This window comes from Zeus faber, assembly GCF_960531495.2.
Source record: "Zeus faber genome assembly, chromosome: 19".
Taxonomy (NCBI): domain Eukaryota; kingdom Metazoa; phylum Chordata; class Actinopteri; order Zeiformes; family Zeidae; genus Zeus; species Zeus faber.
The window spans coordinates 21,885,314-21,911,523 of NC_137206.1; the positions used below are offsets into that span (position 1 = coordinate 21,885,314).

General features: G+C 43.7%; 1 protein-coding gene across 1 annotated transcript in view; it reads left to right on the top strand.

The window, feature by feature from the left end:
• The window catches only part of pld1b (phospholipase D1b), a 31,782-nt gene extending 6,092 nt beyond the window's left edge, over positions 1-25,690 (top strand). The window contains exons 3-26 of the mRNA XM_080019899.1: positions 256-419; positions 1,239-1,381; positions 2,192-2,303; positions 2,398-2,463; positions 2,767-2,825; positions 3,083-3,175; positions 3,583-3,735; positions 4,300-4,449; positions 5,309-5,392; positions 9,446-9,527; positions 9,760-9,870; positions 9,965-10,150; positions 10,714-10,936; positions 14,680-14,808; positions 14,900-15,018; positions 15,365-15,478; positions 15,820-15,930; positions 16,331-16,419; positions 17,639-17,752; positions 18,803-18,852; positions 22,354-22,488; positions 23,296-23,449; positions 23,751-23,868; positions 24,758-25,690. Coding sequence (XP_079876025.1) covers positions 256-419; positions 1,239-1,381; positions 2,192-2,303; positions 2,398-2,463; positions 2,767-2,825; positions 3,083-3,175; positions 3,583-3,735; positions 4,300-4,449; positions 5,309-5,392; positions 9,446-9,527; positions 9,760-9,870; positions 9,965-10,150; positions 10,714-10,936; positions 14,680-14,808; positions 14,900-15,018; positions 15,365-15,478; positions 15,820-15,930; positions 16,331-16,419; positions 17,639-17,752; positions 18,803-18,852; positions 22,354-22,488; positions 23,296-23,449; positions 23,751-23,868; positions 24,758-24,982 — 2,984 coding nt within the window. The 3' untranslated portion in view covers positions 24,983-25,690. The remainder of the gene's footprint in view (positions 1-255; positions 420-1,238; positions 1,382-2,191; positions 2,304-2,397; positions 2,464-2,766; positions 2,826-3,082; positions 3,176-3,582; positions 3,736-4,299; positions 4,450-5,308; positions 5,393-9,445; positions 9,528-9,759; positions 9,871-9,964; positions 10,151-10,713; positions 10,937-14,679; positions 14,809-14,899; positions 15,019-15,364; positions 15,479-15,819; positions 15,931-16,330; positions 16,420-17,638; positions 17,753-18,802; positions 18,853-22,353; positions 22,489-23,295; positions 23,450-23,750; positions 23,869-24,757) is intronic.
• Positions 25,691-26,210: the final 520 nt, after the last annotated feature.

Sequence of the window (26,210 nt, forward strand, 5' to 3'; positions counted from 1 at the left end):
TATTATTATTATTATTATTATTGTTATTATTATTATCACCTGTGACTGAATTATATATATTGGCTGTTTATACAGTACATTGTATATTTACTGCACTCTGTTGTATGTAAGAGATAACAGCTTTAGGTGGGGTGTTTTATCTGTGTGTGTGTGTGTGTGTGTGTGTGTGTGTGTGTGTGTGTGTGTGTGTGTGTGTGTGTGTGTGTGTGTGTGTGTGTGTGTGTGTGTGTGTGTGTGTGTGTGTGTGTCTTCCAGAGGCGCGCCTGCCCTTCACAGCGGTGTACAACACGGTGGGTTTCAAGGAGGCGGAGGCCAGGGTCTTCCTCTCCTCCCCCATCACGGCCAAAATCCTGGAGGTGGAGCGCTTCACCTCCGCCCAGGACCGCTTCAACGTCACCACACAGCGGAGCGTCAACAAGGTGCACACACACGCACCTGTACACGCATGTACACATGCTACGCACGCTACACTTAAACACATATACAGACACACATACTACATGTACACAATGACAAACACATACATTATACATCCCGTACATACTTCATACATAATACATACTGACATGTTTACACACACATGCATGAACACAAGCACACACGGACATGGACATGCACACACATGTACAACCACAAAGACACAGACACACACACACACACACACAACCAAATGCACACACTCGACCAAAAAGATAAATGGAAAAGCGCACACACACACACACACACACACACACACACACACACACACACACACACACACACACACACACACACACACAGAGTTAAATATTGCAGTTAGGGAAGATACATCTGTATCATTATTTTGTATTAATAATAATAAAAATAGTAATAGTATATATGATATAATAATAATAATAATAATAATAATGATAAGTATAATAAAAATAATAATATGTATAATATGTTAAATATATAGAATAATATTAATAATATACTGCACTATTATTGAAAAATTACCCAAAATAATAATAATTCTCCTCTCTTTCTCATTCCATCACTGCTACTATAATCTGTACTTGCCTGTACTTGTGGTTCAGGCAATGTCCTCATTAACTTCCCTTGTTAAGCCTTCATTTCAACCCCGGCGCCATAGAAGAGCAGTTTGAGTGTGTTTGTTCCTCCTAAAGGAGGGGAAAAAACTAAAAAACCTAGAAGAAAGTGCTTTCCAGGACTAACACTCTGCAAAAACCCCCGAACCAAATGTGGCGCTTGTGCAGGCGTTGCCGGCGGTGTTCAAGATCGAGCTGAAGCACGGGGAGTTCACCTGGTTGGTGAAGAGGAAGGAGAAGCACTTCCTGGACCTGCACCGGGAGCTGAGGACCTACAAGACCTTCCTGAGGATACCGCTTCCCTCACGCAGGTGCTGCACCGATAAACTCGCTCGGCTACGCTGAACGCCTCCATGTCAGATAACAATGTTTTCAGTATCGAAGAAGTGCCACGTTTATCCTTTCCGTCCACCTGAATCTATCTTTCAATCTTGAATATCATGCATATCGTCATTACCTCTAAAAGTTTATAAAAAATGAATTGCACTATATTAGACTGAGCTCATCGCTGTGGAGACTTTAACAGGTTTAAGTCCAGCTTTGGGCTGTACTTACCTCAACTAAAGCACGATTATCCGGAGCAAACAAGCAGGATAAACACAGCCTTAAACACAACTTTCGACTTTATAGAATGATTTTCATACAAATTATGCTTTAATACTAGATATGGTCTGGAAGATTGGTTATCAAAACATCATGATATAGTTAAATGTGTGCCGCTTTTGCATTATTTTACTGAAATGCAACCTTTGACTACAGAGGTTGCATTTCAGTAAAATAATGCAATTTTCAGAACTTCACGGACTGTTCTGATCGATGCATATAATATCATTACATTACTCATGATTGTTTCTCAAGTGTTATATATTTCTTGTGTGTAAATATCTTAAGAGACTACCAATAGGCATCCCCAAATGGTCGTCAAATCATCAGTGTGGAGGTCAAAAACCCGTCCAAAATTTTTGCGGGGCTTGATCTGGTCAACGTCACCGAGCCCTTCCTCCGCGTCAACACCTCAAATTTGAAAATGCAAAAAATGCAAAAAATACAAAGAGAGCGGAGACCACATGCCGACGAAGACCAACATCGCAAACGAGTTCTCGTGTCTCCTTCCTCCCCAGCCACACGGTGAAGAGACAGAGCGTGCGGCGGATCGAGGCGAGCCAGATGCCCAGCCTTCCCCGCGGCAGCCACGACGAGCTGGGCAGGGAGGAGCAGGTGTCCAGCCGCAGGGTACGGCTGCACGTAACAGGGCGCCTACACTGACCCAAACCACCCTGCCCCTGCTTCTATTTACCTTGCGCTTTGACGTGCCTGTGTCTTTCAGAAACAACTGGAGGACTACCTGAACAACCTTCTAAAGATGCCGATGTACAGAAACTACCACGCTACGGTAAGAGAACCTCCCCACCATGCTGACTGTATTGATCTGAGGGGATGGAGGAGGAGGGGGAAAGGTCTTGAAAGATCTTCAAATTATTGTGTCTTTTATTGACTTAGAGCAATTCAAATGTAGGGAGATGTTACCAGGTGTAATTGAAAATCTTTCATGGGCGACTTGTGAATAATAATGATGTAACAGTCATTTTTTGGCTGTATTTATGGATTTGATTTTATTTTTTTCAGAAGTGCAGATTTCACAAGTTCCACTTTTTGTTTTGAAAGGCTGCGTTTGATTTCTGTTTTTCTCCCTCAGATGGAGTTCATAGACGCCAGCCAGCTGTCCTTCATCCACGACCTGGGACCAAAAGGCCTGTAAGAAACAATAAAACCTCAAAAAACGAAAGTTCTGTACAAAGTCCAAAATGAAAGAAAAAGAATAAAAAGGGTTTTGCTTGATTCCAGTCTGAATCCCACAAAACCGCATCAGTAATCACAAATAGGATCAAGCAGAACCATGATCAATGAAAGAAATCCCTCATTTTCTATAACTGCCTGTCTGTCTGTCTCCCTTTTCCCTTTCTCACCCCTCTCTCCTTCCCTCCCTCGCTCCCTCCACCCCTCTCTCACAGAGAAGGGATGGTTTCGAAGCGTTCTGGCGGCCATCGAATTCCCGGAATGAACTGCTGCGGTCGAACTAAGATGTGCTACCGATGGTCCAAACGGTCAGTTAATTCATTCATATATTTATCCCTTCATAGCATTCATTCATTCATCCACCCATTCATTCATTCATCCTCCCAGCCATCCATTCATCCATCCATTTGTTCATCCATTCCGTCACCTTTTCATCCACCAAGTTATCCATTATTTTATCCACCCATTCATTCATCCATCCATCCATCCATTCATTCATCCACACAGCCACCCATCCATCCATCCATCCATCCATTAGTTCATTCATCCATTCACCCACCCAGCCACCCATTCATTCATTCATCCATTCATTCATCCATGTATTCATTCATTTGTCCATCCATCCATTCATTCATTCATCCACTCATTCATCCATCCATCCATTCATTCATTCATCCATCAATTCATTCATTCATCCATTTGTGTGTGTGTGCAGGTGGTTGGTGGTGAAGGACTCATTCCTGCTCTACATGAAGCCGGACTCTGGAGCCATCTCCTTCGTTATGCTGGTGGACAAAGAGTTCGGCATCAAGATGGACTCCAAAGACACCGATACCAGACACGGCGTCCGCATTGACAGCCTCTCCAGGTGTGTGTGTGTGTGTGTGTGTGTGTGTGTGTGTGTGTGTGTGTGTGTGTGTGTGTGTGTGTGTGCGTGCGTGCGTGCGTGGTATATGTAGAGTTAAAGGGACTTCTTTCCTTGCCACGCTCCCTTTGTAAAACATGCCATTGGGGGTTCTCTTAAAGGTCCTTAACTCTAAAACTTCCAAGGTCTTGAGGCTGATGAGTGTAGAGACGTAATCTCAAAATAAAAGGTGGAAATGTCCAGGTCCAGAGAGTTAAAGTCCTGGCATGTCTGGCAACATCCTCCACTCTTACACTGATCAGTTGATTTCACTCATTAGTTGGACCTCTGGGTTCTTGGTAATTGGCAAATCCACATGGTTGACTGAAAATCCTGGAGTGGATTCTGCTTTCGGAAGTTTGATTTTCCACCCGTGTCCAAAATGCTTAACCCATAAGGAAAAGCAAGGACATGTGAAATGCATTCTTGTGTGTGTATTCGCTTGTGTGTAAATGTGTGTGTGTGTGTGTGTGTGTGTGTGTGTGTGTGTGTGTGTGCGCGTGTGTGTGCATGTGTGTGCGTGTCTAGGAGCCTGGTGCTGAAGTGCAGTAGCTACAGACACGCCCGTTGGTGGGGTCAGTCTATCGAGGGCTTCGTCCAGAAACACGGTTCCGCCTTCCTCACCGACCACCGCTTCGGGTCCTTTGCCCAGCAGGAGGAGAACATCCCCGCCAAATGGTAACCATGGCAACAGTCGTTTGACCCACCTCCATACCCGCTCTCTTTTTATTGCAGCTAAGATATTTGATAGAGCTTGAATTCAGCTTTAAATATTTAGCACGGGACTTTAGTGTCGACCAGCTTTGTTTCATGTGGGCCTGAAATTTGAATATTTATTAATCAGTTATACTATAAAATAATAAGATTTAGGAATAATAAAAAGGAGAGGAATAAGAAATCGGCTGATAAATCTTGTAAGAAAATTAACATACAAGGTCTGCACTAGTCAAGTCACATACAGAGATTTTATCGATTATTTATATGCTTAGACTTAAAAGCATAGACTATAAAAACACAAAAGTTATGACGAGATGATGCATGGGAGTTGTCACCATTTCTCTCGATGTCAGGTCTTTAGGTCCAGATGATCTCAGTCTAGGCAAGATCTAGTCCAGCCGTCTCGCTGTGTGTGTGTGTGTGTGTGTGTGTGTGTGTGTGTGTGCGTGTGCGTGCGCGCAAGCTACCTCTTGGAGTAACCCGACACAAACACAGAGCAGGAAAGTGACACTGCCTTGCTCATCAGCTGTCTGGCTGCACAGCAACACTATACTGTCCATGAGACACACACTGTGTGTGTGTGTGTGTGTGTGTGTGTGTGTAAGGGGTTGTAAGAAGACAGATTAGAACATAGTGAGAGGATTCATGCAGTGCATATGCAGTGTGTGTGTGTGTATGTGTGTATGTGTGTATGTGTCTGTGTGTGTGTGTGTGTGTGTGTGTGTGTGTGTGTGTGTGTGTGTGTGTGTGTGACCTGTATGTGCACAGTAAATCCCCAGTGCTTCAAGTGCCCCCTGCACTGTGTTTCATCCTCTTGCAGGTACGTGAACGGTAAAACATACATGGAGGATGTGGCTAATGCCCTTGAGGAGGCCAGAGAGGAAATATTCATCACAGACTGGTGGTAAGTGTGTGTGTGTGTGTGTGTGTGTGTGTGTGTGTGTGTGTGTGTGTGTGTGTGTGTGTGTGTGTGTGTGTGTGTGTGTGTGTGTGTGTGTGTGTGTGTGTGTGTGTGTGTGTGTGTGTGTGTCCAGTTCCTTTAGCACTTAGTGCACTTAGTAAGCGGTGTAGGGGTATCTTGAACATGGCAATCCCTCCGCCTGTTTCTTTCTCTGATCGTGCCTCAGATTTGTAAAGGACCTGGCTTAGCGTGAGCACCACCCATTGAAGATCGATTAAAACGAACAACGCAAACACATTAAGTCACAGTTACGTAGGTTAAAGGGCTGTCTGTACATGAAGGTTTTCAGAAGCCGTAAAAGACATAGTGGAGACCTGACATATACAGTATATCTGAGCTGCACTGCACTGGCTCAATGTGGCTTACACTTTAATTTAATGCCATTTTCCTTGTGTGACTTGTAATTCTCGCGGCTATGCACAAGACACAGAAAACGTAACCTAGCATATCATTAGCAGCACTTTTTATTACGTTTCAATGGAATTGTATTATTATTTATCTTTTCTCACTATTTTCCATTTTTATTTTTTTTATATTTTTATTTAATATGTATTTTCTCCATCCTACTTCTCATCCCTTTCTGTTTTGTTGCGGCTGCGACACCTGGATTTCCCCCAGGGGTATGAGCAAACTTTATCCTATTTCATGCTCTTTTGCCTTTTAGTTTCAACTTGTTCTTGTGAATAGAGTGTGAGAAGACCTTTGAGCTTCATTCTTTATGTATAAAAGTTATACCTCAGCTGTACTCGTCTGGTATTAAACGGCACAGCAAACACATGGATTTGTCAGTGTCAGTGTGGCAGTTCCGCCTGCCGCACGGCACCCGAGGGGCGTTTTCAGGGCCGTCTCACAGACACACAGGCGATAGTGTTGAGACGTAGTGGCAGAGTGGGCAAGATGTAACTAGCCGGGAGCAGATGGAAACTTGTCATGTCAGAGGCTCCCGGTGTGTGTGTGTGTGTGTGTGTGTGTGTGTGTGTGTGTGTGTGTGTGTGTGTGTGTGTGTGTGTGTGTGTGTGTGTGTGTGTGTGTGTGTGTGTGTGTGTGTGTGTGTGTGTGTGTGTGTGTGTGTGTGTGGTGATGGGTGATTTACCTGTTGCTCGTCAATTGCTGCGGGTGTACAGCCACCCCTGATTCCGGGCCCAATTACCTAGACCAGCAGTTCCCAACCTTTTTGGACTCACGGCCCACTTGAAAATCTCAGAAGTGTTTCGCGGCCTACATCCGACCAGAAGTAATCCGGTTGTCAAACAGTGTGTTCTCAGAGGACATATATTTTAACAATCATATGCATTCTCATACATACAGTGCAGTAGTGGTAAAACAACAAGAGGTGGGTTAAAAATAACCTTATATCCATGGAACTTTCACGTAACGTTAGTAACGGTATCTAGTAAGCGCTGTCTGAAGGGCGCAGTGTTTTGAATGAAGCCTTGCGACCCACGCCAGCGTGATGAAAATAACAATAACAGGAGCACATTAATACATTCTGTTTATTCCTGTATTTCGTCTGCAATGCCACAAGCTCCGAAAAGCCAGTCTCGCATTGACACGTCTCCGGGAAAGGCATCAGAAACCGCACAGCTTTGTCAGACGAATCGGGATACTCAGAAGAAACATGAAGCCAAAGCCGGGAGAAAGCCAGTTTCAATGCGGTGTCCCAGGAGAGATCCACAAGACCGTCCTTCTCTTTTGTGCTCAGGCCTGCGAGGGTCTCGTCACTGTGGCTGGCGAAGGGGTTCTCGATCCAGCTGCACTGCACATCTGGGATGGGGAAGTATTTGCGCAGCTTGGTCCTCAAACCATGCAGGTGCTCTTTGAGATGATTGATCATGGTGACAGAAAGCCACATTTCTTCCTTTGTCAAAAAATCGGACACATTCTCAAATGAGTCAAAGTTTGACCGGTCAACACACCTGGACCACATCTCCATTTTTCTTATGGTTGCTTCTATTTTATTCTGGACATCTAACATGGTCACTGCTTTTCATTGGGGACTAAGGTTGAGTCCATTTAAGTGGCTGAAAATGTCAGCCAGGTGTCCCAATTTAGCCAGCCACTCAAAATCACAATGAAGCGATGTGCGAGCTCAAACTTTGTGTCGAGAAAAAACACCCTCACCTCATCACGCAATTCAAAAAGTCGCATCAGTACCTTCCCCCTTGAGAGCCAGCGGACTTCGGTGTGTAAGCTGCTTATGGTCACTGCCCATCTCGTCGCATAAAACGAGAAATCAAGGTGATTACAGTGGCCGGCTTTTGATGAAGTTGACTCTGACTGCCTCATCTAGAGCAGTCTTCAGATCTGCAGCATTTTCTTTACAGCCAGTGCTGCTCTGTGTATACTGCAGTGGACAGATGCTACAAGTGGAGCCACAGCTTTCACCCGGGTGATGACTCCACTGTGCTGGCCCAGCATCGCACGGGCCCCATCAGTGCTCACTCCCACACATTTGGACCAGTCAATCCCATTTGAAACCATGAACGCGCTCAGAATGTCAAAAATTGGCCTCAGCAGTTGAACGCGTCGGTAACGATTTGCAAAACAGCAGCTCTTCTTTTATCTCTCCATTGTTTTCATACCTTACATAGGCAAGCAGGTTTCTAAAGATTTGCGATGTCTATCTATTCACCCAGTTGGGGGGCATAAAAACCACTCTCTCGTGCACTCGCTGTTCTGACCCATTCTCTGCCATCTCGTCAATCCTGCGTCTGACTGAGTTCTCAGACAATGAGATGAGGTGGATTGGCTTCCACGCCTTCTCTCCCAACATCACCCCCACGATCACTTTTGTGGCGGGAAGAATTAAATTCTCCCCGATTGTATGCGGCTTACCAGGCTTGGCTATGAGTCGGGCGACCCGATAGGACGCTTCCACAGCCTTTGCATTCTCGGTGCACATACAGTACATGATGTTTCGATGATTTTCTTCTTGCCCTGATTCTCCTTGAGTTTATTATCGAAAAATTTAAGCGGCTGGGACATGTTCCGTCGTTGTTTTGTCTCGAGGTGACGCGGCAGTTTACATGGCCTCAGAGCTTCGTTTGATAAAATCTCGGAACACACCATGCACAGCGGTAACAGTTCGTCTTCAGTGCCTGTCCAAAAAAATCCCAATGATAAATATTCACTGCAATACTTTCTCCGAACCTTTCTTTTTTGCCTTTCCTTTTCAGTGTGCCTGATGCTATCCAACCATCCATTTTGATTATCACCTCAAGTTCCAAAATGTACAGGTACACCGGCTGGTCGATCGTGGTCTGGCTTGGATGTAGTACGCCCTACCATAAATTCCTATCTATTAGTGAGGATGCATTTTTGAAGGTTTAAAGAAAAAATACCATGAAATGATCACTGTTTTTATTTTACATTTAAAAACGTTTTTGTAATTAATCTTTTTTTTAATTTAATTTTTTATTTTTTTGCACTAAAATCGATGTGTTTTGCCCATGTTTTGGCAACCCACTTGCAATACCCGTCCATAGGTTGGGAATCGCTGACCTAGACCCAAGACAGGTGTGGCTGCTTAAACCACATCATGCCCACACCATAGTCAGTTTTTCAGAAAAAAAGTCTGTGTGTTTGTGCATGTGTGTATGTGTGTGTGTATGTGTATGTATGTGTGTGTGTTTGTGTAAATGGGTAACCAGTGCATCCAGCGGTCACTCTAAGGGAGGTTTTCTGGTCAAATGGATCAGTTACTCACCAGGAATAATGTTACAAACACACACACACACACACACACACTCAAACATAAGGAAATATGACACATAAAAACACACGCATTTCACCACATTCACGCAACACTATTTCACAAGTGTGAGTATTGCTGCGCTAGTATTTCGATGTCCTGTGCGTGCGTGTGTGTGGGTGTGTGTGTGTGTGTGTGTGTGTGTGTGTCTGTGTGTGTGTGTGTCTGTGTGTGTGTGTGTGTGTGTGTGTGTGTGTGTGTGTGTGTGTGTTGTATCATGGTGTGTGTATCTTATGTTCCCATAGGTTGAGCCCAGAGATCTTCCTGAAGCGACCCGTTGTGGAGGGCAACCGCTGGCGTCTGGACAGCGTACTGAAACGAAAAGCGGTAAAAAAACCATGCCAAGAAAGTTTTAAGGTTTAGGAAGACATACAAGACACACATAAGGATGTTTTGCTGCTAGAACATCTGACCCAAAACAGCATAAAAACAATGTACATTTAATCAGCAATGAGTGACCAGAAGCCAAATAACTGAAAAGGAGGATTAGACAAAACAAAGATAGAATGAAATGGGTCAAATACCCATGAGTGATGTGTTCTTATTGGTGTTTCCATAGCAACAAGGGGTGCATATATTCGTGATGCTCTACAAGGAGGTGGAGCTGGCACTCGGCATCAACTCTGAATACAGCAAGAGAACGTTGATGAACCTCCACCCCAACATCAAGGTCAGCCCTGGTTTGTTTCCGTCTGTTCAGTTTTATCACTTGTGGTGTTTTTGTTTTTATTCGTTTATTCATCTGCTTCCTGTTGTGATTCCAGGTGATGCGGCACCCGGATCACGTCTCCTCCGCCGTCTACCTGTGGGCACACCACGAGAAGATCATCGTGATCGACCAATCGGTGGCCTTCGTGGGCGGGATCGACCTGGCGTATGGTCGCTGGGACGACGGGGAACACCGCCTGACCGACATCGGCAGCGTGACGCGCTCTGTCGCCCTCGAGCAGGTCAGGGAATAACACCTTCATAAACATATGGATATTTCTATATCTTTATACTTCTAGATTATGTTTGAATGTATTTGGACATTTGTCGTTATTAGTTCAATTTATTTCACTGTTCTGCATACTCCAACTCTGTATTCTTTAATTGGATATGACGTCCGTTACTCTTTATAAATACATGTACTTTGCAACCTTTACGTCTTTTCTTGCATTTTCTAAAAATATTAAGTATAATTAATCAAGTTATATTCCTTGGATATGTAAACACACTTCGCCAATGAATCTGATTCCAATTCTGGTGTCAGTTGATTATGTTTTTACTTTATTCTCGTAAACTCTTTTAAGTGCACTTAATTGACATATTTTCAACACGTCGATATTTACAACAAACAATGGTTTTGTGATTATGTTTAAAATAAAAAAAAATTCCAGACCAATGAGGCGTAGCTTTCCGAGCCAGTTCCGTCAGACAATGCCACGGAACTTCCACGCCCTTATACGGCGGCCTATTTGAGCAGCCAATCCACCATCCAAACTTTCATAATCCCTGACTGTTACGCTCATAGGCTGAGGGTTCAACTGTCAACATGGCCGCCCCCTCCAACGGCAGCGGCGGTCCAGTCCAAAGCAACGGGAGGGGCGTCGCCACGGTGACGGACTCTGTGGACCAGCCCAAGTTGAAGGGGCATGGGAAGGCCAAGAGGTCGAGGTTCAGCATCAGGAGGCACCTGCAGAAACACGGACTGGTGCACTCCGACAGCGTCAGCAGCATGGATACCACCGAGGAGAGTGAGTGGACGAAACACAATTATTACATTTAATACACGTATTAGTATCGAACCGTTTCAACATTATATCCCAGAACAAGGGTTTCTGACCTTTATTTTTCTCAGAGACCCCCAAAAATCAATGCCTGATTGAAACTCAAAAAGAGACGGCCCTATCCAAAAGAGACACTATGCTTTTTTCATGTATTTATTAGTACCCGGCGGCCATTTTTGTATGAATTGGTTCAATTTTGATGGTTTTTGTTTTCATGTTTTATATTAAAACATAGAGTCAAGGACAATTTATATTTGAACTATAACTCATATAAAAAATATATACTGTATATACATATATAAAAACAGGAAACATATGCCTCAAGTCCTCTCGCGACACCCCGCCCCCACGATCCCTGGCGACCCCCTTTAGGGGTCTGGATCCCCAGGTTGGGAATCACTGTCCTAGAAGATGATTTGTTTGGTAGGGCGAAAAAGCGCCATTTGTGCATCGATAGCGAAATAACTTTTGTAGATATGAGCACATTAGTTTCCCACCAACGTTCTGAGTGATTGCTGGTGGCCTCACCTTCAACATGTACTTCTTCATCAGCCCACCTTTCTCTCATTTCGATAATAAGTTAGTTGGGGCGCGAACACCAAGTTTTTGATCATTTTCCAGTTGTTCAGCGGCTCTTGAGGGTGGAGTTCCTCATACCACGGGCAAAAATGGCCATTGTGTGAATATGGTGCATAGAGGAACTCTTAACCGCCTGGCAGAAGTTAATTCACAAACGCAATACGGAACAATACGTGTGACCCGAGAGGCATCTTTCTGTGACCAGGCCACAGTAATCTGATAACAAACAAAAACAGGAAATACCCAAAACTCTGACTCACACCCACATCCAAACACACCGTACAATGAAACGCCTGCCTGTGCGCCCTGAGATCCTTCGAGTTCACCGGCCAAACAGGATTAGGAACCATTCCTAACGTCTAATCTACCCCTACGGTGACCATCCTAATCCATTGTGGTACATTCCCTCTCTGTTTGACGAGGCAAGGCCCCTGTCAACTGGTGGGAGGCATTCTTCTTTTTCGGGTTTCTACAAACGGCAGCTTCTGCAGATAATGGCAGTTTGCTGTGCCCACTGAAGTCTGGTTGGAACATAAAATGGTAAATGCAAGTGAAGGGTTGACATGTAAGGTAGTGAAAAGTAGAAAACTGAGGCTGTTAAACCAAAATATGTGGCATAACCTGTTCCTCCTTAGGGAGGAGGTCCCTCCTAATTACACAGCAGCTCTTTGTTGTCGAGTGCCATGACGTTGAAAGGAAGAAGCCATTTCTCTCAACCTGTCTCTCTGGCTGTCTCCAGACACATTGTGGAGCTGTTCAGGACTTTCTGGTTCTGCTCCTGAGTAGGAAAGGTCTCTGTCGGTGCAGTGCTGTACCGAGAGTGAGGAAACGCTGCGGTTTTTATCAAGGAATCTCGCTCGTTTCCTGAAATCCAAACATAGATCTCCTTTTTGCTGGCGGCAGCTTTTCAACTTGTGCTGGTGGAATTTCACTTTCAGATTTGTCACTGTGTGTTAAAGTTATCGTACTTTATGATTGATCGTCGTGAGTTGTCAGCAGCACCAGTGTGTATCGGTGTGTATCGGTGTGTATCGGTGTGTATCGGTGTGTATCGGTGTGTATCGGTGTGTATCGGTGTGTATCAGTGTTTATAGGTGTGTATCAGTGTTTATAGGTGTGTATAGGTGTTTATAGGTGTATAGATGAACAGTATCAGAGTGTATCAGTGTGTACAGTATCAGTGTGTATAGGTGTGTATGGGTGTACAGTATCAGAGTGTACAGTATCAGAGTGTATCAGTGTGTACAGTATCAGTGTGTATCAGTGTGTATCAGTGTGTATAGGTGTGTATGGGTGTACAGTATCAGAGTGTATCAGTGTGTACAGTATCAGAGTGTATCAGTGTGCATAGGTGTGTATCAGTGTGTACAATATCAGTGTGTATAGGTGTGCATCAGTGTGTATCAGTATGTACAATATCAGTGTGCATCAGTGCCGCAGTGTGTGTGATCGTTCCGTCCAGGTTGGTCCAACAGCCTTACCAGCCAACACAATCTGATCCCCGATTGGCTGGCGGAGCTGAAAAGCAACGCTCCCATTGGCCAGTGTAAGGGCGGTGAGTCGGGGGCTGCCCAGTGCCCCCTCCCAGAGTGCTTTGCAGTGGTTTGGATCTCACTTGATGTGATGTCTCTCTCTCTCTCTCTCTCTCTCTCTCTCTCTCAAATCCTGTTTTTGAAAAACATGAAAATGATCAGTAAATATTATTGGAAACATAAAAACAGGCCTAATGTTTATCTCTTGAGGGAGTATAAAGTGAAAAATGATGGGTTTTGCAGAAGCCTCTAATCTTAACAAACACATATGTTCTGTGGCACATAACCACGAAAAGATAACAGCGTAGGAACCGGAGTTTAATAAATTGGACCAAATAAAATGACTTTAATGACAAACAGCAAGACTGTATTTTGGAAGGCCATAAAACAAAGTGACATAATCACACAACCAAAGGGGGGGAAATACCAACAGAAATAGGCGTCCATATGCTTTGGGTAGAAGCCTCTGAAGGTTTTGGTCGGTTCCATCTGGAATCAGAACCGCTCACAGGCTGAATGACAGAGACCATATTTCATTCTTTCTATTTTGGAAACTCTGGCTCAGCTTTTACACACCACACTGAAAGCTGGGGTTTAACTTAATGACACGCTGGACGCTATATATATGTTTATATATCCTTCCTCTCTCTCTGTTTCTCTGCGATTTTCAGCCTCTCCGCCTCCCGAGAGCACATTTGCACAACAAAATCCCTCCCCTGAAAGCACGGTCTCGTAGGAACCGATGTTTGTCTCTCTCCCCCTTCCCCTCCCCTCTTTTTCTCACCCTCTCCTCAGCCGCCCGTGTGTTCCGAAAGGGGGAAAATTCCGGGTTCAGAAATTCAACTCCCGTTTTCCATGTCTTTGCTCCAGCCCCGCGCCGATCCGGCCGACTCCGCCCGTCGGTTGGGCCTCTGGGTTCATTCTAATGAGCAAATCCACACGACTCAGTTTCCCGGAGCGGGATTTCACTTTCTGAACCCGGATTGTTTACCCCCCACTGGTATTTTCGCCTTCAAACCTTTCGTGTTTTTTTTTTTTTTTTCTATTTCTCACACACACACACACACACACACACACACACACACACACACACACACACACACACACACACACACACACACACACACACACACTGATGTTTCTAACCGGCTGTATACTGAATAAACTGGTTTCCTGATGCACACAGGGAAGGAGGCGTTTGAAATGCCGACTGCATTTGTTATGTGATGTACAGTAAAGATATCATCAAAAGATACAGTGGGGGAAGAAAGCCCTACAGTAGGGTCTGTCCAACAAATATCGTGTGTTCAGGCAGTGTGTCGACATCTCCCGGTTCCTAAATCGTGTTGACAGAAGCATCTTCCACAGTTCCACGACCTCTCTCATTGCTTTGAGGGTTACCAGAACAATTCTACAAATTATTTTCAGGAACGGTTATAAATGACGGACGAGGGAGGTGGAGTGACCTCTGACCTTGACCTTATTTGCATTGTGCATGACCGCAACAACAACAACATTTCTCTAGGCTCCTCATATGGTGTTAATAAGTGTGTGTGTGTGTGTGTGTGTGTGTGTGTGTGTGTGTGTGTATTTGCGCAGTTGTTGGTTCCATGCACAGCCTCCACACCAATGTCGGAGAGCTGGTCGGCAACACCAGGTTCTGGCACGGGAAAGACTACTGCAACTTCGTCCACAAAGACTGGATCCAACTGGAGAAACCCTTCGACGGTGAATATGCCGAGAAGAGATCCCTCTCCTTCTCTCCCCTTTCTCTCTTTTGCACTCCCAATAACGTATTTTCCTGTTTCTTCCGGTGAAGACTTCATCGACAGGCACACGACTCCCAGGATGCCGTGGCACGACATCGCCTCGGTGGTTCATGGGAAGGCGGCGCGGGATGTGGCCAGACATTTCATCCAGCGGTGGAACTTCACCAAGGTCTGAGGTCAAATTGTTGTTGACTTTTTTTTTAAGGCACCAAGCATCATCCTTATGCAGAGTGGGGGCAGTTTGGGATGTTAGTGCCTTGCTGAAGGAAACTTAAGGGACATTATTTTGTCATGATATTACAAGAGCACTGTTCCTTACACAGAACCCTGACCTCTGACCTCTCTGTTGTGAGCATGCAAATAATACAATTGTCATTAACCGATAGTAGGGAATCTCCCGTTCCGGTCAGCAAAATACTAGTGTAAAAATACCACTATATTTATATGTTCATGGCTTTTTTTCACATTCATACTTCTTTTTAATTCCTCCCATCTCTGTCTCCCCCTAAAATCAGAAAATGAAGCCGAAGTACCGCTCCCTGTCGTACCCCTACCTGGTGCCCAAGTCCCACACCACGGCCAGCGAGCTCCGCTACCAGGTGCCCAACAGCACCAACACCAAAGTCCAGGTGGGAACCCAGTGTTAGATCTACTCTCTGGAAATAATGCAATGTTGAAATAACATAACCTAAACCAGGGATTGCCAAACTGGGGTCTGTGGCCCCCTTAGGGTCCTTGAAGGAATTTGGCCGTTTTGCTGTTGTCAAGGGGTCTTCCACAAAATTATGATTATATATATATTGTAAATATATTTTGTGATAAAAAAATAGAAATATATGTATATATATATATATAGTGTACTGTATATATACAGTAGATATAAATATCAACATTTAAAAAAACATGTAAAACAATTAATAATTAAAAATGCTACTTTTGTTATTGACCGTCACTGATTTACTTTCCCCAGATTCTGCGCTCGGCCTCTGATTGGTCAGCGGGCATCAAGTACCACGAGGAGTCCATTCACAATGCCTACGTGCACGCCATCAAGAACAGCCAACACTTCGTCTACATTGAGGTACACATCTTCACTCATTTTGGATGTTTTATATTTGTTGTATATAGATAGACTGTATGTCTCTTTCATCAGCCACTTTTAAACCTTGAGACACTTTTGACTATCACGCGTCTCGTTGGGATCGGCTCTCCCAGTGACGGCTCAATACGTCCACTGAGAACATGTCAGTGGGAACAAAAAGTCTAACTTTGCTATTTAAAATGTAGCTTTAAATACTTGTACTACCACTTTAAATGGGAGAAACCGCTTTTAGTAAGACTACAATTTAATTGCTCACGATTAAAAAAAAACCCCAAAAACATATTACAGCAATGTTATATTGACACATTAACAATGAAAATGCCACTTTTTTTATTGTTCATCATTAATAATTATCTGTCTGTCTGCGTTCTACATTCAGAATCAGTTTTTCATCAGCTGTGCTGATAACAGACACGTTTTCAACAAGATAGGAGACACTATTGCCGAGCGAATCATCAGAGCCTACAGGTAAAAAAAACACACACACACACACACACACACACACACACACACACACACACACACACACACACACACACACACACACACACACACATACATACTTTTTTAACCAATCTATCATGTTATCACCAAATTATAATTTTTTAATTAATCACAGTGGAAAAACACACTCTATTTATTTAGTCTCTCATCAAATTTCTACCACCCTGTTGCCCTTGTTATTATTTACTTATGCTTTTAGCCCTGTCTCTCTTTCTCTATCCCTGTCTCCGTCTCTCTCTCTTTCACGCACACACACTTCATGATGAATGAGTTCCTGTTGGGCCCAGATCATTGTAACTCTTCCAGATGAGTAACAGACTGATCGTACATCAGGTCCAGGAACTGTTTAACTTGGCTGTTTAAGGTGCTCTGTCTTTGTCTCTCTCTCTGTCTCTCTCTCTCTCTCTCTCTCTCTCTCTCTCTCTCTCTCTCTCTCTCTCTCTCTCTCTCTCTCTCTTGCTCTCTATCTCTATAGATAGAGTGCAACAATGACAAAAAACCCATATCTCAATGTGTATATACAATGTGTATATGTATATATATATATATATATATATATATATATATATATATATATATATATATATATACATACACAAACTTCTTGAATCTTGAATATATATATATATATATATATATATATATATATATATATATATATATATATATATATATATATATATATATATATATATATATATATATACGTAGATATAGATATATATGGGTTTTTTGTTATTGTTTCGTTGCCAAGGACATTAGCTTTTATCAGAGGAAGCCGGAAGAAATATTGACTTAGCGTCTGACAAGACAGTGTTCACTTATGCACGTACGCACGCACACACACACACACACCTAACTATCAGCCGCACATACACATCAACATCTAAAGACAAAATACACACATATACACATGTGCACACACACTAACACACTTTAGATTAGATTAGGTAGAATTGTATTAACTTGGGGAAATTGGGTCATTATGGTAGCAATATTTCAGATTTGATAGATTATATTATTTATGCTGGGAAATCAAGCATCGTACAGCAGCAGTTCAGAACAAGGCAGAGACACATTACGATTTTATTGGAAACCGGCAAAGTTCTCACAAGGTTCTAGAATGTCTGCGTCCCCTCCTGATAGGCCTTTGTATCCCTTTGTATTTCTTTATTATCTTTAGGGAGGGTAAGAAGTACCGTGTGTACATTGTGACACCGCTTCTGCCCGGTTTCGAGGGCAACATCAACACGGGAGGGGGCAGCGCCATCCAGGCCGTCATGCACTTCAACTACAGGTGTGTGTGTGTGTGTGTGTGTGTGTGTGTGTGTGTGTGTGTGTGTGTGTGTGTGTGTGTGTGTGTGTGTGTGTGTGTGTGTGTGTGTGTGTGTGTGTGTGTGTGTGTGTGTGTGTGTGTGTGTGTGTGTGTGTGTGGCTGTATAGATAGATTCTTCCAGTGTCTTCCAAATTTCAGTGTCAGCAACAGCTTACCTAAAAAAAGGCAATAATAAAGCAAGGGAATACAAAACAACAGAAGAAAATAGCAATATAATAATAGAATAATAGAAATAATAATAAATAATGATAATAGAAATAAACAATAAAGCGGTTGGCTGTACACAATAAATTTACAATAAATACTAAACCTCATTATAAATAACAAAATATATAACCTGAAAAATAACAGAAAATGTTATAAATAAAAATATAAGTGTCCCAGAAAAAAAACAAAAAACTAAAAAATGTGGTCGTATACAATAACAAATGAAATAAGCAGTGAACCAGAAGGCCGAACCTAAGCTGATTAAAAAATTGGTAATGTACAATAAACCTAATGACAAAACACATTAAATATCGGCCTAAAAATACAGACAAAAACCAATAGAATGCCAGAACAGAATGGCAATAAACCTTAAAAATTTGCAGTAAGTATCCACACCACTGTATCAACAAATTCATTTATGGACGTTGTGCAATTGGTGCAAATGTTCGGGGTGGAACCTACACTGGCACATGACATCGGATACCAGGATAAAATAAATAGCACATTTTCCCGCTGAGTAAAATGTCTGGATCAGATCAATACTTTGTGCGCTTGTGCCGTTTACACAGTATGTACACAGGTGGTGCCTAAGAAGCTATTTGTGTGTGTTTATGTGTCATGACCTATGAAGATGTTATAGATACCAGAACTTGAGTCAATATCCAGCCCTCCCCATGTAAATAAACACACACACACACACAAACACACTCACACACAAAGGTGCGTATTGTTTGGAGTTACAATGTGTACCGATACGGGATTTTGTTTTATTATAAAAAAGTGTCTTTTCCTTCTTCCTCGTAGGACAATGAACAGGGGCGACTGTTCCATCATTTCGCAGTTGAGACAAGAGAGTAAGTTAACCACAAGTTATTCATTCATTCAGTTAATCAATCAATTTTTGTATTGTATTTTTTACATTCCATATTTTTTTATTATTGTGGAAGAAGTTTGTGATCAACAATCGCAAACCTCACCAAGATGAATCCATGCAGAGATATTGTCGCTATTGGACTTAAACTAAAGGAATATAATATAGAAAGTCTTAACCAGACAAAGTTACAAAGTGACGGGTATTATTTTATCGCTATTAACCTTTATTATGTTTGGGAAGAAAAAAAAAAAAGTTAAAGCATTACCAGAAGACGAATGGATTAAACAAAGAGCAGCGTATTAAACATCATATATATATACACTTCTGAGGACTACCAGAGTAAGCGCTACAAAATAAAAACCCAATAACATCACTGTCAGAATACTGTCAGAACACAGAGCCAAAGCACACTCGTTCATTGAACTTTAACAAAGGGTCGACAACCCTGGTATTGCTTCCTGCAGCCATATTTATTATTAGTATGGGTGCAGCCCACAGGGCTGGAAGACTATTGTTATTGTTCGGATTTTTTTTTATTTTCCTTGCAATCTTTCGGGCTCAAAGTGTCTGGTACAGAACACCTGCAGAAGCTACGGACACGGTTGAGGTGTCCGTAAACCAGGTCGTCGCAAACATGTCGTGGTTAAAGTTTCATCCAAATCGATCCACATACGAAGCAGAAATGAGTGAAAAACCAACGAATTACTGCATCACCGACACGCCAACGTTCGGAAACTAATGGAACGAGATGAGATTTAGAGTAAGAGGCTTTGTGATGTCATCATACTATATACTATGAACGGGCAGCTTGTGGTTCTCAATGTGTCGTGCGCAGTGTGGGGCATAGAGTGCACGTGTGTGTGTGTTTACGTACCGTCTTACCTGGTAGATGTCTGCGGAGTTGTTCATTTGATATTTTATCTCTTTTTGTAAATGAAGACATTGTATTCCGATACAACCCTGTGTTCTGGCATATTTGTTTATGTGCAGAACTGCTTTACGCCAATATTTTACGACACGGTGACTTGCGCGCATGGGAGAAAGTGTAAACAAACATTGTGTACTGTGGCGCGTCGAGAAATTACTCATTGAATGTATGATTACAACATTCGCCCATCTGTTACCGCGCCAACATGAGGTGAGGTGAATTAAAGTTTAAATTTTTAACTTTACAAATAAGTCAGATTTTGATGTATATGTCGCTTATTTTGCCCCTCCTGTGAATTTGAGAGCCTCCGCCAAGCGCCTTCCCGTTCTGCGCCGGGGAGGCTTTACTGTCTGTCTTTCCTTTTTAATATAAAATATTTACTAATTGAAAATACAGAAAATAAAGGGGGAAACATTAATACAGTGAAACACCGTATACCGCGGTATTTTGATAGATACCGTACCGTACTGTCAAATTATATACTGTTACATCCCCAGTGAGCGTGTGTGTCGCCTCGGGCTTGGAAACTTCCACACGGAGTGATTTCCTTCCACATTTTGACCGTGAGACAGGACTCTGTGGACGACAGGTAGTAGACACCTTCTCATTTTTAGGATCAAGTCATAACACGCAACAAGAGTATCAGCTTGCATTAGTCATTCTACATGTCACCAGGACTCTGAAAACTCACACGTCACCGAATCCTCCAGAAAGTATCGTAATTCTTCTAGCGCCGCTCTTCAGGGATATTTAAACCGAACGCATGGGTGGTGCACCTGGTGGAGTGCACCATTTTACAGGCTGAGTCCCTGCCGCAGCGGCCCAGGTTTGATTCTGGCACGAGGCCATTTGTTGCATGTCATCCCCTCTCTGTCTCTCCGCACTGTCACTGTCGAATAAAGCATGAAAATGCCCAAATAAAAATAAAAAATAAATAAATAAAAAATGTGTGTGTATATATATATATATATATATATATATATATATATATATATATAGAAGAGCAACATGCAGGCCTAAGTGCACGTTGATGGGTCCAGACAGACGGTGGTTGTAACTTGTGCTACCTTTCACAGAACAGTACCTAAAACTACTAAACTGGACCCTGTGTATGGCTGCCTGCAGCTATATTTATAATATTATTATTATATTAATATTCTATATTAATATTTATTATATTTATTATATTTATTATTATTATTATTATTATTATTATTGTTATTATTATTATTATTATTGTTATTATCGTTGTTATGGCTATGTATTATTATTATTATTATTATTATTATCCTATCTTACTAAAGTTGTGGGGCAACAGGAAGCCCTGTACTGGACAAATTTCCAACGGCGTGTTTTCATGTGTTATTATGTATTATTACAACATAGTAGTACTTTCACAACACTTAAATCCAGAATGTGTTAGGAGCTTAGACCTTCTGCCAGCGGAGCACATTTCATAGTATTCTTTGGAATTCATGGTCATGTGTTGGCAGCAGCAGGAACCTCGAGCTGAACCGAACCCATTTCATAGCATTATTATTATAACACTGAAAAGGGAAAGAAATGTTCTGGTGGAAATCCATATCATCGCTAAGATGTTATTTCAATTCTGGTTGTTCTTTTTTATTATGGCAAATGTTGGCAAATGTTGAAATACTTTAAGAAGGAACAAATTAAACAAAATACCTAAAATCAGCCGGACCGACTAAAGAGCCTTAAAACCAAAGCAAGACAAGTAAATAATTTCCCATAATGCACCTAGGTGGATACTTAATTTGGACGGAGGAGCAGGACTGAGCTCAGTGGAAATGTACTCAGGAAATTCAGGTTTAAGAGCAAGTCCTGGGCTGTTTGGACGACGTAATCCTCTACCTGAGGCAACATGGCTACCATTAAAGCCTAAATCCACAGAGAAAGATCAGAGCACGGCCAAGAGAACCCCCACACACACGCATGCACGCACGCACGCACACACACCAGGCATTATCACACATATATGGTGGTGATCACATATATGGTGGGCACGGTGGTACAGTCCTCAGAGCAAGTGGGTTCCTGGGTTCGATTCCCCTCTGGGGTGCTGTTGGCACCGTGCTCCGGTGGGTTATCTCCCGATTAGGGGCCTTTCTGTGTGGCGCTTCTCCCGCTGCTCACATGGGGTTTCCTCCATGCAACATTGGTGAGGACCCCCACCAAAAAAACATGCACAAGATCGTCGTCTGCCCAGCGAGGGACGTTTGGAATTGGTCCCCAGGCGCATCACTGTATCCTGTGCATGAGTTGTGGTGTGTGTGTCACAGAAAGTACGCACATGCACAAACCCCGTTCACGTGCACAAACATAATAACAGACACATGTTGAGACATGGCCCAACCCTGACCCTCCAAAGCCATACATCTGGAATTGTTAATGTACTCTATGGGAATACCGTTTCTGGATCAGGGCCTGAACATGCATTTCTAACTTTTTAACTCTCTCTCTCTCGTTCGCTCTCTCTCTCTCTCTCTCTCCCTCTTTCTCTCTCTCCCTCTCTCTCTCTCTCTCTCTCTCTAGTGGGAGACCAGTGGATGAACTACATCTCTTTCGCTGGTCTGAGGACGCACACGGAGCTGGAGGGGAAGCTGGTCACTGAGCTCATCTACGTCCACAGCAAGATGCTCATCGCCGACGACAACACCGTCATTATCGGTACCGACCACCCCCGGAAAAAAAGAAATGCCTTGAAAGAGCGAAAAATGTATTAAAAGGAAACCGTCGCCAACAACGTGGCACCTTTTACTCTTCCTCATTTTCTGCGCTTTGGCCTTTGTGAAAACTTTTTTTTTAATTTACAATTGTTCGTCCATAACTTTTATTTATGTCCTGATACTGCTGTCTTGACCAGGTCTCTCTTGAAAATGAGACTTTCCTGGTTAAATAAGGGTTTAATTATTTAAAAAGCAACGAGCAATGCGACATTTGGTAAGCAAGCATGCAAAATATAAACTGAATATAGCACATTCTATTTGGCATGAAACACAATGTACGGCACAGAGAAGAAAATACAATTTCATGGCGTATACATACAAAGTACATAGTTGCACAAATACCTATACACATACAGAACATGCATGCAGTATGCAGAAAAATAAGACATTAAAAACAAAGTTTTAAAACTAACTTTGGCCCCAGAAAATCAAAATGAATCAAATGCGGATGAAAAAACGGTTTTAACCGTGTTTTATTGCGTGCGTCCATTGGCTTGTTATCGCAATTTGCACCACATAGACGAACACCCACACAGCTAGAGGGTTCGGGTGTTATTGGTGCAAACACGAAATGCCTCGTTTTGCACTTACCGTGAAGAGTGAGTTCAACTACAACTTTGGACGAGGTCTCCTCGGGTCAAATCTTTTCTGCCCGTTGATATGAGGTGCTGTGCTGCCCCCCTGTGGCCGTCGTCGGTACTGTCCTGCCTGTTGAGCCGCCCCCGCTGTGTCCGTCTTTGCACATCAGGTTCTGCCAACATCAACGACAGGAGCATGCTGGGGAAGAGAGACAGCGAGGTGGCCGTGATCGTGGAGGACTCGGAGATGGTGGCCGCGGTGATGGACGGGGAGGAGTACAGAGCTGGTCCCTACGCACTGCAGCTCCGCCTCGAGTGCTTCAGGTAGATCGGGTGAAAGTCAGATTTGACAAAATAAAGCTTTATGAAAGACTGGGAGGGGGAAACCGAATGTTGTTTGAGTGGAGACTGTTCTTTATTGATTGTTCTTTGACGCAACGGCTCTATCTGGATTCAAAAATGATTGCGTGTGCGCAAGCAAATGTGTTGCCAGCCATTTCAATGTGCAATTTCCTGTAATGTTTCGTCCCCCCTCCCCCCCCTCCCTTATCTCTCTTTCTTTCATTTCCCTTTGTTTACTGCCTCCATCTGCACCCTCCTCCGCCTCCCTCCGCCCCGCTGTCAGGATGGTCCTCGGGGCCAACATGGACTCCACCATCGACGTTTCGGACCCCATCAGCGACCACTTCTACAAGGAGGTGTGGATGGCCACGAGCGCTCGGAACGCCACCATCTACCAGAGGGTGAGGAGGACAGAGACTGGGAAAGTGCAGAGCACAGCATATATGGAAGAGGGAGCGATTTAAATTATGAGTCGGGCCGTTATGACCACTACGTTTTTGTTTTCATACAAATAATTGCGATTAACAATTGAATTGTCTCTTTTTTTTTTTCTTTCTTTTTTTAAATTTTATGCCACTATTATATTCATAACACTGAAAATTCCATTCAATTTTCCTCGACCCAACTGATGGAAACTCTCGTAATCCACATTTTATTTGTTGTGACATTTCTAACGTTGGTTTAAAATTCCCTTTGAAGATTTTACAAATCTGCTCAAATAACTGCGATGAGGCAGTGGTTTAACAATTGTGACTACTCGCCACATTTTTCGACCCTCCTTCCTTTATAAACGTTGACGTACATTTAAACTCCTCCATGTATCCCAAGCCTCCCCGGGCGCTGTCGGCCAGGGGGGATGTTTGGTTTACCCAAGAAAATAATTCTCAGGGGATTCTCAGGAAGGGATGCGGCGACTCCCCAGAGTCGACTGCAACAAGTGGATTATTTCCGACAATAAATAAAGATAATAAAAGACCTTATTTTTCCGGAAATAATCCACTTGTTGCAGTTGACTCTGGGGAGTTGCTGCCTCTCTCTGTCTTTGAGGAATTTTTTTGGAGTTTACAAACCTTTTTGGGCAATCACTCCCCTCCCCCCAAAAAAAAACAAAAAACAAAAACTTGACCTTTGAACTTGATGAGCAATCACCGGAGCACACCAAGTTCTGCACGACGTGGCTCTAAAGACTCGGGTATTATTCAAACTTCTGTTTTAAAGATTTTGACGGTTCTCTCTCTTTCTCTCTCTCTCTCTCTCTCTCTCTCGCTCTCCGCCCCCCACCCCCACCAGGTGTTCCGCTGCCTGCCGTCCAGCGACGTGCGGACCATCCTGGAGCTGGAGGGCTACCTGGCCAAGCAGGGCCTGGACAAGGAGGACCTGCCCCGCGCCCACGAGGAGCTGAAGAAGATCCGCGGCTTCCTGGTCCAGTTCCCGCTGCAGTTCCTGTCCGAAGAGAGCCTGCTCCCCCCCATCGGCTCCAAGGAGGCCATGGTGCCCATGGAGGTCTGGACCTGAGGGGCCCCCGGGGAGCTTTTGAGACGCCCCGCGGACATACAGAATCCAAAAAGATAAAAATAAATCCCAAAACTATTTCGACGAAACAATTCCACTCTGAACGAGATCACACAGCCTTGATTCGGGACGAACGCGCACGTTACCTCCTTTAGAGTACGTGGGAGGGAGCGTACGGAGGGAGCGCTCCTGACCCGCCAGGCCGCCATTGTCGCGTCTACAAAATGACCAAACAGAGGAGACGAGAGGAAAAAGAAAAGAAAAGAGAGTTGTTGTTTGTTGTTTTTTTTTAACACTATGCAAATGTTCCTGAGCCGGGAGACACGGCCGCCGCTCTCCTGCGGAAAAAAACAGGTTTTGTTTTGTAAAGACGCTAAGGAAGGACCCCTATGAAGAGGAGCCATGATGAAGGAAATCCTTTTCGACCCGAAGAAGTCTTTCTCGCTTTTTACCGTTTTTTTTTTGTTGTTGTTGTTGTTGTTGTTGTTGTTTTTTTTCATCGAACTGAAAAATCGCTTTCAAGTGCCAACGACGGAGCGGAGGGATTCTGTGCGGAGCCTTAAAGCGGCCGGACACTCTCCGGCCCTTTTTCGTGGCCCGACGCTCGACATCCACCGAGAGGCCCGTGCACAGTGCCCCCCCTGCGCCCGAAATCCCTGCGAAGCCGCGCTTTATGTCTTCCCATCGCTGTGAGCCGCGCGTGCTTTATCTGTCCGCATGCGAACCGCCGCGTCCGCCGCGCAGCCGTCACACCGCCCTGCCGTCACACCGGGCGGCCCGCGTGAGCATGGAAGCCGCCGCTTTACACCTCGCCCCGGAAACGGACTCGATCCCATTCAACAAGTTACTGAAACTGTGGTTCGGGACTGACTGTCAATGTGTCTTCTTCCGTCTACTTCTCTGGCCTACCTCGCTGTTCTCGCGGTTCTCAACCTGGGGCTCGGGGTCCCTGCCAAGGGGTCACGCGAAAAATGTTCTTAGACGCCGGTTTTCCCATCTGGAGAGCGAATGTGTATCATTTGCGCATTCAAAGACTTTCAAAGGCAACGTTACCGTTCTTCGCGTTCAGACCTCCATTGATCCTGAAGTGGCATCGTGTTCCACATACCATCACTTTTCTTTTATTAAGGTAACGTTTCAAGCCGTTACTTTTCTTTTTGGGTGGGGAGCTAAAAGAAGACACCTGAGCTACCATAGGTTGGATACCACCACCCTATTCTGTCTCTCTCTC